General features: G+C 34.9%; 1 protein-coding gene across 3 annotated transcripts in view; it reads right to left on the bottom strand.

The window, feature by feature from the left end:
- Positions 1–219: 219 nt before the first annotated feature.
- Positions 220–21532, bottom strand: part of LOC106471381 (COMM domain-containing protein 9-like) — a 33700-nt gene continuing 12387 nt past the window's right edge. Inside the window, exons 2-6 of one of the 3 annotated variants that reach the window (XM_013931980.2) lie at positions 20303–20434; positions 8314–8488; positions 2862–2965; positions 2198–2355; positions 220–562 (exon numbers count right to left, since the gene is read on the bottom strand). In XM_013931980.2, the coding sequence (XP_013787434.1) occupies positions 2215–2355; positions 2862–2965; positions 8314–8488; positions 20303–20434 (552 nt within the window). In that variant the 3' untranslated portion in view covers positions 220–562; positions 2198–2214. Of the gene's footprint in view, positions 2356–2861; positions 2966–8313; positions 8489–20302; positions 20435–21532 lie in introns of all 3 variants that reach the window. The other 2 variants (XM_013931979.2, XM_022399982.1) reach the window with 2 other exon arrangements.

Raw genomic sequence — 21532 nt, 5'->3', positions numbered from 1 at the left:
ACAGCTAAAAGTTGTTATTGAGAAGGAAATCTGAAAAATTTTGATCTAATTGCTCAAGTGTCTAATCACCAGTTCAGAAAAGCAGATTTTTTCACTTCAATAGCAGCTTTTATTCAGTTATAAACAATTCTTTGCATTTATGTCAAACAAGAGCTATACTGAGTTTTGAGTTGTGATCAAGTTAGAGATTAATTAAACAGAACATCTGTGGCAAAACAGTAAAATTATCCTCAATTAAATACTTTTATATGCCAAGAAAGTTACAGTTCAGATTTGACATGATTGAGTTTGTACATAATAAAGTTCAAAGATAGAAAACTAAAATAATAAGCCCAGTAAAAGAGGTATGAGGCTATGGGCAACACTGTACTAAGGATTCTCCCTGTTTGTATAATTTGGTGCTCAAGATTACTTTCTAAAACAAATAATCACGATTCAACAGCTTGTTCCTGGTAGTCAAAACCAGAACAACTTGTTCCTTCTTCTAGTAATCACAGGCCTTTTCATGGATCCCTTCATTGTTGGATTCCCAATAATTTGTATGTTCTACAACCATTGGTTTCTGTAAGTAATGAATCATTTTCTAATCTTATCATTCTAATCAATAGAAGTTTTAATTAAATCCTTATATACTAATATTGGAAATAAAATTGGGAGAAAACTGCTGTCTGACCATTTGTTAACAAAAAAGCAGGAGACTTTCAAAAATATTCAGGCTCTCCTGCAATGAAGACTAAAATTAATTATAACACAACATTTTTATTAACTAAATATCCTAAAACTGTAAATAAAAATACACTTGAATGAAGTAATCAAACCTTTCAAAATAAAAACATACAATTATTATGCCTCCACTTCAAAGCAGAATGGTGCATCTTAGTTGTTCCTTTTTGTATATCAATTTGTCTGGCTGTCTGTCCAGAACTTATGGACAGGATATATGAAGATTAGATTGATGGAGTTTGACCAAACTTAAATAAAAGGTACCACACTCAATGTTTTAGTCCTGATTAGCTTTTGATGGTTTCAGGTAGTGCATAGAAAATCTGTTTATATCTTGTAGAGACATCATGTCTGAAGGCTGGATGGAAGGGTTTTGGCCAAACTTATACAATATTAGACTGGGTGTGACTAAACTTACAGTATAACATTACTGGGGACATAGGTACTTCCTTAACACAGTTTGTACTTGTGTTCTTTTTTTTACCTAAGTTCTAAATTTTTAAGGATAATTTATGGATACATTTAAATTTTGTAAAAGCGAACCTCACATTAACATATTAAATAAACTCTGCTATTCTTATATTACACCAAAGCCAAATTAATCATATTAAATTTATTATAAACAGTCTTTTTCAAGGACTTTCTTTGTATTTTACCTTTACAAAAAATACATATCTATAAATATTTATCTATATAATGAGTGTTCAATATTCCTTACCTTCTGGTTCACAGTTATTTTAGAACTGTTTCTCAATCTTGGTTTGAAATTACAGTTTCAATTATAAGTGCACTGAATGCCGAATTTGTTTGTTGAATTTAAGTGTGCCATATACAGTGTATGGCCTTTAAAAATTTTGTGCACGTTTAGAGCAGCAACATTCAATAGGTTAACTGATGATGTTCCACATGCAGGGCTTTTTGTAATTATTCTGTATGAATGAAAGGGCCTTGTAGAAATTTTTCAACTTGTTGAACATTGTAATTAAATGAAAAAAAATGTTTAGTTTTATGATTTACAATAAAACTTAATTTAAAAGAGTAACTCATGCAATTACATGGAATATTGAAAATTAGAAACATATTTTCTGTTTTCAAACAACATTCACTTTGACAGAAATACTCAATGTAATTAACTATTCCATTCTATAAAACTGGAATATATATTAGTTTATAATATCCATACTTTCTTGCAGATCTCCTGTCACTAAATAATTAACCCAGATGCACTGTTTGCATTTACTAACCAATTCTTTGCAAGAGCTAGACCAACAGATAGGACAACAGATCTTAAGTTATCATAAACAAGTCTGCACACCATAGAACCATTTTATCTAGCTCAATTGCACACGATGAAACAAGAAAATTTATTCATGGGTGATTCCCTTCTTAAAATTACTGACATCCATCCTAGATGAAGGACATTTCATATTCTGACACATTTCTTCACTATTCACACACTTGTCAAGAAATTTACCAGTGCTTGAAATTACACTACTTTCTAGCAACAGCAGACAGCTGATCTCGAATTCTGCTTAGTCCATGTAACATTGTGTCAAGCTTCTCTTGGCTTAGCTCTATGTTCACTTCAGAAACATGATTGTTATCTGTTCTATAGATCCTTGGATTTTCTAACTGATAAAATAAAAATAAAATTTTTAATGCTTTCTTCATGTACATTAAATATCAGTAATTGAAATAGCATGAATTATACATATTTTCATGAATATATTTCTCACATCTATTTCATTCTTTCAAAGTTTAAAATATATAAATTTAAAATCCTTCTATGTCACAAATAATTATAATTTACCCCAAACAAGCCACAATTTGTCTTCTGCAGATTTTCAAAAAAGCTTTAATTGCTTAATGCACATGCATAATCTTTTAGTTTATATAATTACATTTAACAGATATTTAGTGTAAGCACACTTTTAATAGAATGTATTGAATTGTTTAAATTACACTGCACAATAATTAACAGATAAGTCATTGACTAAAATAACAATATTATAAACTTTGTATAGTATTAAGAACAGTTAAATTAGATATTCAATAATTTTAATCCTTTTTAGAATAAAGTTTTGAATATTTATGAACTATAAAAACAAATTACATTTACATAATACCCTATACCTTACCTTCAAATTCAAAACACAGGCAGGAATATTAATTTTTGCTGTGTTGTTGGAGGCCATTTTGACATTTACTTGCCAGTCAAAGTCTACAAGTTTTGGTAAAGACACTTTGAAAAAGTAAAATAAAATTAGCTTCAAAATTATAAAAATGAAATGTGAAACTTTTATTGCATTAGTTATTTGTTATAAACTCATTGTTAATATAAAAATGACAAACACTACTGTTTTAGACATTAATAAAGTTGAAAAACTATACCAAAAGCCTTGTTTCTACATAATTAATATTAACTTCTTATCAGAGCTAGCTACCTACTTAGGAAGAAACTAAAAGTCAACCTGGTTATTAGTATACCTAACCAAGTATACTTTTCTTGCATTACTACTTATAAAAAGTAGAATGCACCATTTCATAAACTGAGTACACTCACTGTAAACAATATTTTTGACCATAATAGTAATTATAGCCTTGAAATCTTGGTAAAAGTATATCAAGTAGCTACATTAAATGTTAATTTATAAGCAGCTACTTCATGCATTAAAGAGTATATTCTAAATTCTTCACAATGTTTTTTTTCAAACAAGGCTTTTGTGTAGTAAATAAATAGTAAAAAAAAAAAGTTTCAACTCTGATTTTCACCTAATTGTTACCACAAGCTTTATGTGAAGAAAATGCTTCATTTCAATGTTACACAAACCAGAAGGCCAGCTGTTTTTATAACCATTTCCTACTTGGCATTAACAAACTACTTTTAACATAAAATTAAATTAAGACTAGTTAGTACTGAAATCAGCTCACACGTACACTGCAATTGTCATTAAGATACTCCTCTCCTTTGTCCTTAAGGTCTTAGATTTAAAGAAACATACATTTAAAGATTGAAAACTACAACAGTTAAGAGTAGAGTGACAAGTGCTCACAGTTTGTTACATGCAAAAAGTACAAGAATTGGGCTTTATTCTGGAATTTGAAGCTGACATGTATATTTATAGAAGCTACTGCTGAAGTTGTACATTTTCTATGTAGAGTTTGTAGGTTGGAGGAAAAAGTGAAGGGTGTACTGCACAGGATAGAAAAAAAGGTAAAATGTGGGAAATGACAGCAGGTTTTATAGGGTAAAATACAGTGGTTAATAATGAATTTCAAGTAGTTAAAAACAGTACTAATAGAGCTAGTATAATATATTTAATTAAAATGGGCAGGTTCAACTACGTAACAGATTTCAGCAGGAAGGCAGGATAATGAAAAGTACAGACAGGGATGGGAATAGAAAACATAACGTTATTTCTGTAGGAATTTCTTTACTATGGCATGTAAATTGGTCCTGTGGAGAGACTAGTCATGCTACACACTCTTCCAGTCTGATGGATGTGTTTGGGTATGGAGAATGCTTATTACCCGAGTTAGTTGTCCCAACAGTGAAGTTTGGGAGTGGCAGTATCATGGTCTGGGGGTGCTTCTCGTCTATGGACCAGGTCCACTGGTCGCAATGAATGAATATATATGAATGCAGACTCCTACATTGAAGATCTGAACAATTCTCTGTGTCCTACACTGTGGCAATCTTATGGTAATAGCCCTTAGACCTTCTAACATGATAATGCTCCATGTCACAAAGCAAGTATTGTGAACAAGTGGTTTGAAGAGAATAACATTGGAATACTGCAGTGGCCAGTACAGTGTCCCGACCTCAACCCAATAGGACATCTTTGGGATGAACTGGAATGCAGAATTAGGGCAAGGTCAAGATAGCCCTCTTCTGTAATGGTGTTTTCTAATGCTTTAAAGGAGGAGTGGAGCACAATACCTCCAGCTTTTTACCAGATATTAGTAGACAGTCTTCCATGATGCATTAAACCAGTCATTAAAGGCAGGCCAACATGCTAATAATTTCTTTGAATAAAGACATATTTTATTCATAACTATTGGTAAGATAGTGTATGTGTAATGTTTATGAAAGGTTTTACAGATACATCAATATTACTTTCTGCCAGTCAAAAATAAAATAAATTTAAATACAAATAATTTGTTCATCCTTTATGATTTTACTTTTCTAATATTAATAATTTCAGATGTTTTTAATAATGAGCATGGCAGTGGACAGATGTTTTTATTTTGGTAGGTATGTCCAATGTCTGGCTGCTTTTTTATGTTTAATTTTAAGTTTGCATAAAATCCTACAAAACTTAGAAAAAAGGATAGTCCTTGTAATCAAATGTTACCAATTATGCTTTCAATCAGGGTATTACAATGTGACTTATACGAATACAGAGCATGACTGAAACTCTTCCTTTTATGACTTAAAATGTAGTATTAACCCAGTCAACATGGGTTGTGAATCCATGTCATTGCATTTGTTGAGTTGCATTCAGAATTTTACTGAATGACTATTCTATGAATTTATGTCTATAAATTTGGTATCAAGTTGTAGATAATTTAAATTTTAATATTATACATTAGTTAATTTCTTAATTTAAAAGTAAATATGAAAAAAAAAAACATGGTATGTTGAAAGCAGCACTGGTTTAAATTAGAGGTTTGTGATGTCCAAGTACAAAGTCAATAGTTTTGTATGGATTAGGAACTCAAATTACCAATATTGACAAGCTAGAATATAAAATAAAAACATCATATCTTTTCTGTTTGCTGAGATATCATGGTTACTGAATCAAACACAGTGGCCCCCACCCACCTTTTTCCTTTTTGGAAACACTTCCTTATGTACACCTACTTCTCTCTATACCATGTGAATAACCAATTGAAAACTCAGAATGTCCCCCTAGTGGCTTTTTCAGCCATTTTGAAGTGTTAGGGTGTCAATCTCATTTCTTCGATACAAGATTTCAAGCTGATAAGATAAGTCTTTAGTGAGCTCAAAATTTCATATTTTTTAGACCCAAATACAGCTTAGTTAATAATTATAGTGGAATTCTAAGGTACTGATATGGTAAATTATGATTTTTTAGTTATTTCAAATGTATATATAAAACCTAAAATTTGATAAGTCTTAGCAACCTACAGCAACCAGCAAACAAGTACAAAGTTTGAAACTAGAAGAGATAATTGTTTGCTATACTTCTTTATTTACTGTACTATATTTTAATAAAAATAAGTTTAAGAACTTATTTGTAAATAGTAATAATGTATACACATATATAATGTATTATAACTGAAATGTGACTGTATTCTACAAAATACTAGTACACTAAAAAACAGCAAAGACGGGTCACTCTGTAAAGGCCAGTTTTACACTCTTAGATACAGTAACATGAGTGCATGTGCACTGCATTATTGCAACTTCTGTAATGTTAGCCAGGCATAGAAGGAATGTCAATATAATACAAATAATAAATATATATAAATGTATAATGTTATGAGATTTAAGCTATTTCGACTAAACATTTGTGTTTTTATGTTATAACTTTGTAGCCATTCTAGAACAAAGAAAACATAATTTGTATTTATTTCCTAATTTTTTATGGTGGTTACGAGATCAGTGAAATCTACACCTAAACAGAGATTTGTTATTGAAACTAACAGATAAAATATAAAGTTTTTCCTTAAGAGAATGTTTGATAATTATCTGAATGTTATAAAGATTTTGCATATGAAAATTGAAAATTTTCTGATGCATAAAAATACTTTTAATCTTAGAATCAAAATTACTTTGCATGTTGACTATCCAACATGCAAAGAAAAAAGGCATGAGAAAAATATTACTTAAAAAATCTTAAAACTTAAAAAAAACAACTGATATTTTGCATACAAAAGCCTTGTAACATTTACTGATAATCAGCAAAATTTTGTGAAGATACACTTACTAATATAAAAGTTATAGCATGAAAACTATAAGAAGCACAAAATGGTTATGAGGTCAGTCCCAGGGACTGAGCTCATGTTGAAAGAGTTAGAGATTTGGAACATCACCATGTTGTTAAAGTCCATGTCACCATGTTTGGACATGCTCTAATGATCGTACATCTTGACAAAAGCCCTATAAGATAGTTTTCATTTCAGAAGTCTCGATCATAAGACTGTCATGTCTAAAACACACAACTACTCCCTACTGACCATCCCTTCTCCATCTACTGTACAAGAATGATGGTTTTCCTGCTATTCTTTCAAAAATCTTAAGTGAATTCACTGAAATCCCCATGAAATGCATTCAACTACTTGATTAGTATGCTTTCATAAAGAATAACAAAAATATTAATTTAATTTTCCAGGTACTTGATGTATGTGACATTTGAACAATAGGTATGACTGAACATCATACCCTTTTGGCTTTGCTTACTTTCGGAACTCATATTTCAGGGTAGTAAAAATGGTCTGATAGTAAGAAGAATTTATCCTGACATTTGTATCCACTCTCTTAATCCTTAAGTTGCTCCTGGCTCACTATCCAAAGATGATCATGAATTCTTTCAAAAAAGTTTTTCAGGAACATGCTATGTACCACGTTTGGTAAATTTTTCACTAACTGAGATATAGAAAATGCCTTGAGACTTTCATAATTATCAAGGTAAACATACCTATGTTGGCCTTCCTTTCTGGATTTCTTATGAAAGCAGCTCTGTACACACATATTGTGTAATTATCCACATATCCTTCTTTATCATATTTTGCACTCTTGCCAGGAATAAGCAGATGGCTTTTGTGACAAACCCTTTGTGTTAATAAATTCTCACCTGTTATAAGATGTCACATTGATTATCACAGCTACGGTATGACTTGTTGTAAGTCTCTCTCTGGATGATACTGGTTACCCTAGTTTATCCACATTTCTTAATTTTAGAGTGCTATTAAGTAAAAGGGGTATCCCATCTTGAAAATTTTAAACCCTTAATCTGCAAAAATCTATGGTCTGAGTGTACAAAAAGTGATCAATTTTCAGTTGCATCAAACAAAGCTAAAATGCACATCTGATATATTTCATTCCACCATGAATTTCTACTGGTTGTGGTTGTCATGTGACTTCTTAAGTTGCATATCCAAAATCACTTTCATATAAGTACTCAACCCTATTTATCTCACTAATATAATAAAACATTTATACAGTCACACAAATAAAGAACTATAATTTAGAGTTTGGTGAACCTTGGTATAAGATCATCTACATATAATAAATTTAATGAAGAATAATGGTGTACTGCTAGCTTATGTCAACCCTAAACTTCTTGCTCCTGAGGAAGATTAATTAATATTCTTGTATTCTTGGACTGCTCCTAAAAGGAAAGTAATTGGTGCTTATCATATACATTCTCTACTCTGAACTTTAAGTTGTAGTAAGTATACCTATGAGCTTCGAAAAGAAAAAATCTTAAAAAACAGTAAACATATAGCAGATGACTTTGATAGCACCTAATAACTAACTGTATGTTGTTACAATTCACTTAGTTATGTAAGTAGCCACAGAGTATCTACTTAACAAGCTCTTAGGCTATATATTCTACATACCTAAACTGTTGATTGTGTCTGTTTTCCACTGATGAATGTTTTCAGTAATTATCTTGGATAACAGCTCTTTGAGGTTCTTATGAAAGTTTTCAGGAAATAGAGCTGCTACGTCTTTAATGGAGGAACAGTTATGAAAAACTGCTTTCTTCTCCAATTCTGCCATAGCATTCATAGTCTATAAATAAAATTACACAAAATGTTCAGTTCAATCATGTAATCAGTTAATTCACTGTCTTCTAACAACCTATAATTACCTTAGCAACTTAGCCATAGATTAAAACACAACTAATAAAATACAAATTATTAAATACACTAATGTCAACTTTCTAAAAGGCATAATTCTTATTTTTCATTATCACATAGAAAGTAAATATGACTTAGCTATTTTTTGTTGTTGATTCAGAGTTATGTAAGGTTAAATATATAATAATTCTGATAAATTTTCAACAATACTTTAAGAAAATATATTAAGTCTTCTCTTTTAATCAAACATACATTAGTCACTTTTATGCTATTTCAGTGTGACATCAAAATTTACTTATATGGGCTCTACTTCTTCAACTGTTGGTAATTTTGGTAATTGTAATAAAAATAATATGACATAGAATAAAGAAAGAAAGATCAAACACAAATGATTTGTCTTAAAGTTGAACTTTAATATAAGTACTCAACTCTATTTATCTCATTAATGTAAGAAAACTTTTATGCAGTCACACAAACAAAGAACTATTGTTTAGAGTTTGGTGATGCTGGTATAAGATCATCTATACGTAATAATTTTAATGAAATATAATGGTGTACTGTATGTGTGTGTGTGTGTTTATATATATTGAAATTATACATTTTGTTATAAACAACCAAAAATGTTTATATTAATAATGTACATTTAACACAGATTTTAAAGCTAAATTTGCAAAAAATGTCTTGAACACTGTTTTTGTGAAAAGACAATTAGATAGGGCTCAATTTTAAGGAAATTCTCAGGTTGTACTTCAGACAAAAAAACAGTCCTAAATAAAAGATCCAATTACAAGAATATTGATATACAAAGACTAAAAAAGAACTAATTACAAGAATGTTAACATTTTCCTAAATTGAAAATGGATTTCATATAATACTTTCCTTCACTGACACAATAGCTATTCCTCAACATTCACTTTTCACATCTAAGCATTGGTCTTGATTGTTCCAGTCTTTTGTACCCCACTTAAGTGCCCTTGTTGATATTTGATTTTGCAACACTCTCCACCCAGGTCAATGCACCCTCTATCCTGGTTCTGTATATAAGTACCTCACTCAGATAATGTAATAACTTTTTTGAGACTTAGTCATCCCAGTCATGTAAGACACATCCATAGGAGACTGCATCACTTCTGAGCAAGGCATACTCTTCACCCATGACAATGAAGTGTCACAATAAGGTCGGAAGCATGGGAGGGACTCCAGAAATTAAATGAAGGGACCCATGGTGTAGAATAGCTAAGGCACAGCAGACCATAAGGGGAAGTTCAACCTCAACCAATACCAATAGTATTGTAATAAGTATATCCAGCCCATGGTAGGAAGAGGGTCCTCTACCATTCACTTTAGACACAGGAATTGGAAATGAAGGTATTTTATTCCAAGGACACACATCATGATGTATGTATGTCCAAAACAACTAACACCAACATCCCTGGGAACTGACATCCTGATGAGGATAAGAAGGTAGAGAGCAATGTGAAAGTTTAACTACAATCCAGGACCAGTCAGCATTGGGAATAAATCATCTAGTTTGTGGTAGGAGGAGGGTACCTGTATCACTCACGTAGCTAGTCCAAACCTCACTTTGGAAAGCAGACTGTTTCTGATTCAGTCAATCAAAGGAGCGGCAGGGATGGCTTATGCTTTACTCATGTTAGTCCATGTGTGTGTATAATGTGGGGCAAACATATTTATGATGCAAAACACCACGAGGAAGAACCTACAAATAGTCTTGCAGAATGAACCATTGCAACAGTGAGCATTATTGACTTGAAATATTATACAGTGAACATTTAAACAGAAGTATATCTGGCCAAGCAACACTTGCAACTGAGTAGGATCTGCAAATGCAAGAAAGGCCTTTGTAAAGAAGTATAAAAAAGAGCACCTACCCACTCATAGAGAAACTGTCAATCTCAAAATGACAATGGAAGGTAGAAAGGTAACCTATAGAGCAGGAAGCAGCCAAACGATGAAGATAATGTGAAATAAGCAAATGGGGAAGTAGTCCACAAGCTGGCAACAAACTATTTTCTGTAATGGACAATGGAATCGAGCGGCCAGGGATGATTAGGTTTGATGAGAGGAGACTAGGAACAGACAATAATCATCAAAAGACAGTGAAGAATAAGCCAGGCAAATCAAACTTATAAGGATAACAGAAGAAATATCACTGACATGGATTAAGAGCAAATGTAATTAAATGCAAACTATGGAGAAAGTCTTGCTGACCAGACCAGACAAAAGCCACACATAAAGATTAAGTGTTCGATTTTGGAAGGATGCAGGGTGTCTGGAAAAGATTGTCAGAGAAGGGTGGTTAAGAAGGGAAGATATATCAATAGGAGTGAACATAGAAGTGAAATCCACAGCTGTAACACAAAGTAGCTTGAATAATGGAAAGGATATGAGGAAGAAAATGGATAGAGTGATAGGCACAGAGGTAAAGGCCCTCCCAATTATGACTGAGGGCATCAAAAGACACATCCAAAAAATGTAGAATTGGGGACCAAAACTTGGGAAGCTTGGAATGCAAGTGGGTGGTGAACACATCAATTTCTGGAGTACCCCACTGGCAACATTGCCCGATGAACCTTATTGGTTGCATGTTCTTCTCTGCAGGAAGAATCTTATCGAGACATGATAAATGATATGCAACCAGATTCAGGGCACCCTCTATATGACACACCAACAAGAGAATGTAAAGGTTATGGGCCCAAAACAGGAAGCCCATTGTTTGGAAACAATAAAAGGCCTCAACTAAGTGCTCCCTTGCCAAGCGATGTACAATACCACTGTTGATTTGTTAGAATGAATTATAACTGACTGGTTCAGGAGAGATGGGAGTGAACCAAAGCCCAATGGACATCAATTAGTTCAAGGAGATTATTATGCTGATTTGGCAATAGACCAATGGCCCCAAATTTTCTGCATGTTCAAAATATGCACCCCAACCCAAAAGAGAAGCAACCACTAAGCAAAATCCACATGAAGGGAAGAAGAGAGATGGATAGGGACATCTAACAGATTCCGAAAGAGGTTCCAATGATCTTGTAAAGCCTACTGAAGAGGTCACATGTGGGCTTGACCAAAGGGAATTAGGGCCTCCAAAGATGCCCACATTCTCAAGAGAGATAAACTTCTCACTCAGTTAGAGAAGGAGATGAGGAAATGGCCCAAACCAGAAGCTTCATAGATTGCACACAAATGGAAGAAGGATTGGCCTGACTGAGAGAGGAATTTGAAAATACCATGAGATGAAAAAAGTATTGATTGGGGGAGAGGAAGGGTTTCTCTACTGTGACCAATCTACCTACCCATACAGCTTCATTAAGAAGAAATGGAGTGTGAATGATCAGGTGGCATGCAAAGAAGATAGAAGAAGCCAGTTGACCATATTATGGTTGAAACACAAGGCCCCTGAAACAGAGAAAATAGGCAAAGGCCTTGACAACCCAACAAAAAATATAGGGGCCAAAGCTTGCTCAAACAGAAGAGTCATGAACTAGTAGATGCAACTTAAATGGAAAAAACAAAGAAAATACCATGATGCTAGGAAGATGGGAATGTGGAGGGAAGCATCGGAGATATCTAACTTTGTCATCTAAAGACCAGGAGTGAAAACCCATAGAAGAGATAGGTAAGATTCCATGGCAAATCGAGGAAGGTATAGGAAGCAGTTCATGGACAAGAAACCAATGATAGGGTGCAAGTCCCTAATCTTTTTAGGGACTACAAACAAATAGAAATAGAAATCTGGCTGAGTAGAATCTTCGTGTTCTATTGCACTGTTGTGAAGAAATTCTAGAACCACCACAAAAAGATTCTAGCTGGAAATGAGATCATGAGGGGGGGAGTAAGGATATGGAATGAGGGGAGGATGGGAACTGAAACAAAGAACAAGCCCTTCTGTACAACAACAGTTTTGTGGTGAAGAACTCTCAAATGGTGGCAAAGCTCAAATGCCTGGCCTCACTGGACTTGTGACCACTAAGTGGTCATCAGGGAAATCATGGGTGTGTAAGTCATCTACAAACAAACCGACAGTTAACTTTGGAGACATGTGTAACAGGGAGCAGAAAGTAGGAGGAGGGGAACAGGACACAGGAACAAGTTCATGAGAAAGATAAGACAAATGGGAAGTCAATGAGGAAAGGGAAGCATGAAAATGAGTAGACTCAACTCTGGCCTCTAATGAACCAAGAAGACTTCTAACGACATCTTATCATAAAAAAGGAGCCATGCTTAAGACCTGAAAGAAGATTGTGGGTAAACACATGTCAGGATTATTAAATATGAGTGGGCTGAGATTCTTCCACAGTAGGTGTCTGTGACTTCTTGGCAATAAACTCTTAAATAATTCTCTTTTCTTGTTGTTACACAGGCTAATTCAGTTACTTTAGAATCCAATTCACAAGACAAATTATTTTTCTCTATCCTTATCACAATATTATTAGCGAATAATTCACGTTACCTCATGGGTTATCACAGTCGTATCTCAAACTTTAAATAATTGCCTCCTTTTCGTCAAAGTCCACAATTACTTGAGAACACCCTTTGACAAGACAAATTATTCCCTTATCTTTGTTAAACTGTGAAACTCACTTTAAGATATCACCCATAAAGGCTTATCACTCACACACACTGGCTAACTTTATGTTTTCTTTCACTTACTAACTTTTTTCTATCTGAACTTAACTTATAACTTAATTTTTTGTATCTGCACATATTTATAACACACGATAGACAAATCTATAAATATATAGTTTTGTGAAATATGATGTCAACAACATTACAAAAGCTTACAACAATTAAACTACATACACAATATACAACTCGTACTGAGTTACACAACTGAATTTGTCATAATTCTCCCCCTTTAAAATAATTACTTTTAGCACTTTTGTTATGAAAACTAAATAATCATTAAATATTAGATTACTCAATAAATTAAATAATAACTTTTACACTAAAGAGTCTTGTATATCTAAAATTTCATCCCAGCCCAAGAGATCATAACAACATTCGATCCATATGTGCAGGGAAAACATAACCAAAGTATTATAGTCCAATCCCACACAGGTAAAACATAATTCATAAATTGAAAAAATAAATAAAAACAGACCTGAAGTAAGCCAGAGCATAGGCTTAGATATTACATGGGGGTCAAGACATACTGATTCCTGAACATATTCATTGGAGTGGAAGAACAACATATTGGCCCAAATGTGTTCCACATGAAAGGGAATCAGAGGAAAGAGAAGACAAAGACAAAATGTAACATACATGGATTATTAGCTCCAAGAAAGTTGGAGGCCTCAGTACTTCCACTGGAATAAAATGTGTAACACTGTAAGAGGGAGGAAACAGACTGTCAAAACCTTTATCTACTTGTTCAGACATGAGAGAATAATTAATTATTGGTAAATCAAGAGCTTGAATGAAGATAACCAAATCCTGATGGACCAGGGCAATAACATATTCCACCAATAATTGTGGGCCATTGTAGATGAAGTACGGTTAGCTGGAGTAGGAACTGTAGTGGTAGTAGCTGTATCATGAACTCAAAATATATTTCAGCTTTGGATGGAAGTAGAAAAGTCTATAAAGAGATTTCCATAGAATCACATATTGACTTTTTTTTTAAATTCAGAATTCATGTTCAACTGGAATGAAGTTTGAAATTAATAAATTAAAGTGAGTTTCTCACTATATAAAACAAAACAAACATTGACTAAGAACATTTGGTAAATTGGTCAAGTATATTACAAGTTAATATTTTCCTATATTGAAAATATATTTCCAATAATACTTACCTTCGCTGACAAAACAGCTATTCCGCATCATTTCCTTTGTCCATCTAAGCACTAATCTCGCTTTCTCCAATCTTTTATACCCCACTTAAATGCCCTTGGCAATATCTAATTTGCAATACTCCTCACCCACGTCAATGCACATTCTATTCTGGTACTTAAAACATGCACCTCACTCAGATAATTACGCCATCCCAGTCACAAACACCAGCTCTTAGTGGGGAGGAAAAGCAGAAAAGGTAAGTATTATTGGAAATACATTTTCAATTTAGAAAAATTTTAACTTCCAAAACATATCATTTGCTGACACAATAGCTAGAATCCCACACTGAGAAGGTGGAGGGGCGAGTGAGAACATTATCCATAGAGAAAGCACCTGCAGAGAACAGGGGTGTACCAAGATAAGAGTGGTACCCAAGTGGGGAAACTGTACTACATCCAGAACAGGTATGCTCTTCACCCAGAACTTATTACCTGTATAAAGGGTGGAATAGTACATGAGTAATCATTATAGGCCAGCCCCAAACAGATAGCTGAGGTTCCACAACTCACGGTTGGAATTAAGCAGTCTTGGTCTCTATATACCACATTGGTGGCTAGGGCAATTGGACCACAATGTTATATATAGATATACATTTGATTGGATCCCGACCTATGGCCATAAAGTGACGAGTTTCGAACCACCACAATTATGATGAAAAAGCAACACTGAAGTGGACAAACTTTCTCTTCCACCTGAAGAAGACAAAAAGGCACCACCCCAGGCTCATAATGAAGGGATAGTGTGTGCCTTACTCAACCAAAGCAACAGAACTCATCTGGTCTGGAATTATTAACATTTATCCTCACTTCCCAACTGATTAAGCAAGAAACATTCCATTTGTCCCAGAATTATGGAGAGGATGTGGAATACTGTGCTCAACCAATGACATAGGATGGGACCGCTTCACATTTGGAATTATGAGAAGATAGTGGACCTCCGTCCATGAACAATATACTAAACTTAAGCTGATCAAAAAGAAAGGTCATGCACATGCCAACAGGATAACATAGTGTCAAATTGGAATCAGTATTATGAGTAGGTTCCTGTGGAGGATGGTGCCGCTCCTACCAACATCTCGAAAAAAATATCCAGGGACCCAGGTAGAAGGGCCCCCAACTTTGCTCTCTTCTCCAAGAGTGAAGGAAACACTCAAACACTCTGGAAGAAATGTCTCTGTCCACCACCCCATTGACTGGAAACTGGGTGTGGTAAGGATTCACTAGCTCCACTAGTAGAATCTGAGAGGTAATGCACATTGGGGAGTCCTGAGGAACAGTGCTCTTGAAATAGTGCAATAGGTGAACCAAGTTCCCTATATTTTTAAAAGTAAATCAACCCTAATTTATTCAATCCAATGATTGTCATAGATGGGCAGGATTCCCTTTAGCTTTACTCCTGATAGTTCATGATAATATGGTAATACCATCTGTTAAGTGCCTAGATGGTCTCATGGAACATCTCATTTATACAGTCTGTTGAAACCAATAGTGAGTATAGTGAAATTGGATTACTAACTGCACTCCTGTCTGGGCAACACTCGCCACAGAGTGGGATCCAGTGAAAGCAAGAGGGGAACCATGGAAAATAAAGGGATGACAATGAAAAAATACTCACTCCTCCTTATAATCTAGCAGATGTTGTTAAAATGATCATGGGGTGGAAAAAACCCCAGAAGAAGAAAACTGCCAGATCATGTAAAGAATGTGAAAGAAAAGTATTGAGAGAAGTCCACCTACCAGCCTGTAAAATGTCCCCCAGTGGGTAAATGTAATGGGCAGTGAAATACATATAAATGTTCTGAAACTAATGAGATGTACCTCTCAGAAGATTTCTCACCTGTAAAGTCCAAATTAAGAAACATGGATATTTGTAAATCCACATTGTCTAAGGAATTTGGGATAAATATTAGGAAACTGAAGGATCCCATGAATACAGTCAAGAACTATTACCTGAAAGGAGTTTGTGTGAGCCACATAACACCTCTGGGCACTGATAGGACAAAACCAATGATTAGTGTACGATTGATTGTAGAGGGCAGAAATAGCTGGCAAAAGGATTGTGGAGAAGGATATATCCCCTTCCCTGTCTGCCAGAGACTTAGAAAGAAAGGGTATAGCAAGACCTAAGGGGAGAGATAAAGAGTCCTACACACATGCCAATAATTCTAACCTATGACATCAGCATAACAACATCAACAAAAATACCCATTAAGGGAAGGATAATACATGAGGCTAAGGACTTGAAGCATTGTCGAGACAAGATATGTAATACTGCCCTAATATCCCGGTTAATTAATTGAAAAGGTCATTTGGGAAGAAAATCTCAAAATGAATGGAGAAGGCTGGATAGCACTGGGGAGTCAATAACCTTCACACATTTAGAATAACAAATAGTAGTTGAAAAAGTTGGCTGACCTAAACAACAGGAGATAAGCTAGACCCAAGTGAAAAACAAGGTCAAAACAAGTTATGGTGGGCATGTTTGATAAAGTGGGCAAAAACTCATTGTGAGGCACACACCAGGAAATTTAGACAATAATTGGAGGCCTGAACTGAGAGCAAGTCCATCAGAAAAACTCATAACGGTGAATCAATGTTAGGCCTGAGACGGACAATCTGCTATGAAAGTTATCACCCCAGAAAAATGGCAAGCCAGGAGGCTGATATGATCAGAATGAGTCCCGTTGAGAAATAACAAAATTTTGAAAACAATAACCCTGAGAATGCATGTCTCCATGATGGGAAATTTAAAAGACCACTGTGGAATTGATGAAATGCCTCATAATGGTTTTCCCCTGCAACAGATCTAGACCTTGAACTATTACCTGATGGACAGCAAGAAGTTCTAAGTTACTGATGTGGAATGAAGATTCATCCTCCATTCATAACCTTTAATATGCATACCTCATCCCTGAAGTGAAGTATATGTGAAGAGATAAACTCGAGACAGAGGGGTAGTACATATACATATGCCAATGGTAGTGTTTATCCGAACCAACCACCACTCAAAAACTGAGATGTTGCTCCTGATGATAGACTGGATGATCCAGTGGATTGAAGTTACAGATCTATTACTTGTACCAGGACCACCAAAGGAATCATTGATTCGTGGGATGATCACAATCCCAAAGAGATAGGACAATCTCCGTAAGAGCCTGACTGCCCATTCCATATCCTGGAGTTGGATGGGAGGTGGCTGAGACCGGCTTAAAACATGGTGAAAAACTTGTAAAACCCAGTATATGAGATATGGTGCCAATGCTAGACCAAAGGCTAGATCCCTGAACTGCAGAGCCTGATGCATGTACATGAAACGTCGCTATAGACAGAATGAATTCACTATGAGAATATGGAGAAATGCCTCAGTAACCTCATATTTGGGAGTCCACGAAATTGGTGAAGAATGCCAATACAGGTTGCAAAAGGAATCCATTGTGGACCTGTGAGGATGGAAGAATGGGTTGAGATGAGAAAGAATGACAATTGTCTGCCAATCTCCCATTGTCTCATGCACAACAAATAAACAGAAATAAAATCCAAGAAGAATGGGATCAACATTTACTACCACCCCCATGACCAACAACTGATAGCTGAAGAACAAAAATCCACAACCCACTGTTCAGTTGGAGTTGGAAATGCCACAGGAGGGAAGGATAATGGAGGTGAAGAAGTGAATGGAAAGACCAACCTCGATACCAGAACCTGAAGTACCCATAGATCTGAAGTGATGGAATACCAGGTGCCCATTAATATTTGTAACCTTACTCTAACTGATCCCACCCACCTTGTGTACATACCAATGCTGTTCGCATTGGTCAGCCCAACTGGAAGATCCTTGAAACTAAGGCCTGCACCTATTCAGCTGCAAGAGCAAAAGAAAGTCTAGAGGTCAAAAGCAACAAATGGGTGATGCTGTTTCATGATACAAATGCCTCTGGGATGCCTGCAAATATCAAGTGAGGATAAAAAGAACCCACATGTAACTCAAAGAGTCTACAGCAGGTAGACAAACTCCCTCTACCAAGGTATCTCTATAATGAGGATCAAATAAATACAATAAAATGTGATCAAGCAAACCATCCAAAACCACACATATACCCCCCCCCCAAAAAAAAAAGACTTAGCCTGTGGAATCAAAATATATGTCCACCTAGCAGTAGAAAGCCAAAGCATGCAAATAGACAAATGAGGGTACAAGGTATATCTATCCCATCATGTAATAAAGCAGTAAATTTCCCAATATGAACTAGGAATATCAGGATGAAGGAGGAAAAAAACTAAACAGTACCCTGACCTTTCCACCCCCACCCCTCCATGCGAAAAGATATGTCATGTCAGATAAAAGAGGAGGAATAGGGGATGTTCTATTAACCTCCATACTGACTAGAGTAAGACGGAAATGCATACCCGAAAACATTGCATCAATTTTCTTTTAAGGAAATTATAATTATTCTGAAATTCACTAGGAATAGGGGATGTTCAATTAGCCTCCATGCTGACTAGAGTAATACGGAAATGCATACCCAAGAACGTTGCATCAATTTTCTTTTAAGGAAATTATAATTATTCTGAAATCCACAAGGAACCACGAAAATAGCAATCCATAATGGAACAAAGCACAGCACTTCATGAGAGAAAACTGTGGCCCACACTTTGTCACGAAAAAGTGATTACATTATCTTAGTTAGTTGCTTATATACAGTACCATAACAGAAGGCACACTAACATGGATGGAGAGTTTTGCAAGTTAGATATTGCCAAGGGCATTTAAGTGGGGTATAAAAGACTGGAGCAAATGAGACCAATGCTTAGAAGGGCAAAGCGAATGTTGAGAAATAGCTATTGTTTCAGGGGATGGTAAGAATGTTTTAGAAATGGCCTTTAACAGACGGAAACCCATTCAAAAACTTGACTAATGAAAACGATCTTCAAATAGTTGTAGATCTTACACTCCAGGCCATTAAAGCAATGCTCTATTACAAGTATTAAATGTTAATAAAAGTTTAGGATGTATTTATAGACATATTGATTACAAGTTAAAAGGGGTAATTATATAAAAAAATCACTAATTAGGCATAGCACAGAACAGTAATTAAAGTTATGGCATCCTTATACAAGAAATAATATTAACTTATTGGAAAGGGTTCAGAGAAGATCTACTAGGATGATTACAAGATTGATGGGTTATCTTACAAGGATAGCTTAAAAATCCTTAATTTTATTTCCTTTCTAAAAAAGAGATTTAAGAGGTAATCTTATTGAAGCTTACAACATAATCCAGGAAATTACTAAAATAAAGACCACAGATTTGTTTTGCTCTATTTTGAAGATAACTGGTATGAAAGAACACAAGTTCAAGATTTAGAAATGAAAGGCTTAGCATTGGTTAAGACAGGTTTGTTTATATGTTTTTTTCTAGCTTAAGAATTAAATTGTAATTGTCAGTAATAGAACCAGTACTTCACAGTATATCAAGATTTGTTTGTATTTAAGCACAAAGCTGTGCTCTACCCACTATGAGTATCAAAACTTTGTTTCTAGTGGTATGTCTTCAACCATACCGCTATGCCACTGAGAGACAGAAGTTTAAGAGACAGAATCAATGAAAAAAATAGAGTAGATTAAAATTTTAACATTTCTCAAGGTTGAGTGTACAAAGGTAGCCTTAAACAGGCAAAGAGTCTTGTTTCCTATACCTTATGTTAAATGCAACCTAAAAGGTGTGGTTTGATTCAAATATACCCTTGGAAATCAAACCTTCAAGAATTTTACAATACACTATTACAACATAGGTTTAATACTGAAAAGTACAGGTACTCTTTTTATTGTAATAATAATAATTCACATTATTCACAGATAATATCTATTGAAATAGAAATAATAAGGCTTACTTCAAGAGCAGCTTCTTGGCCTATGTTCAGAGTTACAGATGTGTTTTCGACAAGCTTATGATGGCTACTGATGTCATCCTTATGTATATAGCAATTATGACAGAAATCCACCACTTGACTCTTTGAAGAAGCCTATAAAATAACAATTTGCAAAAGTTATTGTTTTTCTACATTGAAAATAAACTTCTGATATACATATATATATATTACCTATTCTCACATAATGGTTGTTCTCAATTATTATTGCCCTCTTGTATACACAAATATTGCTTGCCACTAGTCTTGATACTCCCACCTACCTCCTCTTGTTGAATGTGATACAGCTGCATTGTAGCATGCAAATGAGTTTGCAACAACCCTCCACCAATATGAGTGTGGCACACTCTGACTCCTTCCATACTGTAGAGCCCAATCTTCACATTAAATTAGGCACGAGAAGTGGATAGGAAGGGTGGTAAGCATAAGTGGAGATAAGTATCTATAGGAAATACAGTTTTAGTGTATAACTTCTCATACAATACCTTACTTCATCTCACATAACAGTTATAATTCCACACTGACTGGTGTAAGAATTAAATAGATGAGCCCCCTTCATAAGGTATCCGAAGAGCACCCATTAAGTGTGCTAACACTATGGAGATAAAACACAGTGGGGTGGGAAACCAAACCACATCTGAACAAGATATACTCTTTGCCTGTGATTAACAAATATGTTGCTAAATGGGGGGGGAGAAGAGGCACATCCAATAATAACATGGAAATGTCCTTGGTGTAGAGTGGCTAGAGCATATTGGACCATAAGTGGGAGTTTTACTTCAGTCCAAAACTAGAAGGTTAGAGAACCCCATGTTCCAAGAACCTAAGCCATCACGTGCAAAGATCCAACACAACCCACAGTAGTATCCTCGAAAATTAACTTCTGAATATAGTATGAAAATGGAAAAGGAACATGGAAAGTCAACTCTGGTCCAAAAAGCATGTGGCATTGAGGAATGTATTGCCCAGTTCATGGTAGGAGGGGAGTCCCAGCCCATTCAAATGTGAGGAGTTATGCTGGCTGATCCAGCTCTGACCAACAGCAGTCACAGGGACATTTCCCAGCCAGAGGAGTGTACTGCAGAATGACAAAAAAATCCAGTCTAGACTCATTGGCATCTGGCATATAACATCAAACCAGCAGCAGGATATCCATTCTTTCTACATAAACAGAACACCACTGCCCTACTCTTA

This window comes from Limulus polyphemus, unplaced genomic scaffold (genome assembly GCF_000517525.1).
Source record: "Limulus polyphemus unplaced genomic scaffold, Limulus_polyphemus-2.1.2 Scaffold4586, whole genome shotgun sequence".
Lineage (NCBI taxonomy): Eukaryota > Metazoa > Arthropoda > Merostomata > Xiphosura > Limulidae > Limulus > Limulus polyphemus.
This window is presented reverse-complemented; position numbering and strand designations above follow the sequence as displayed.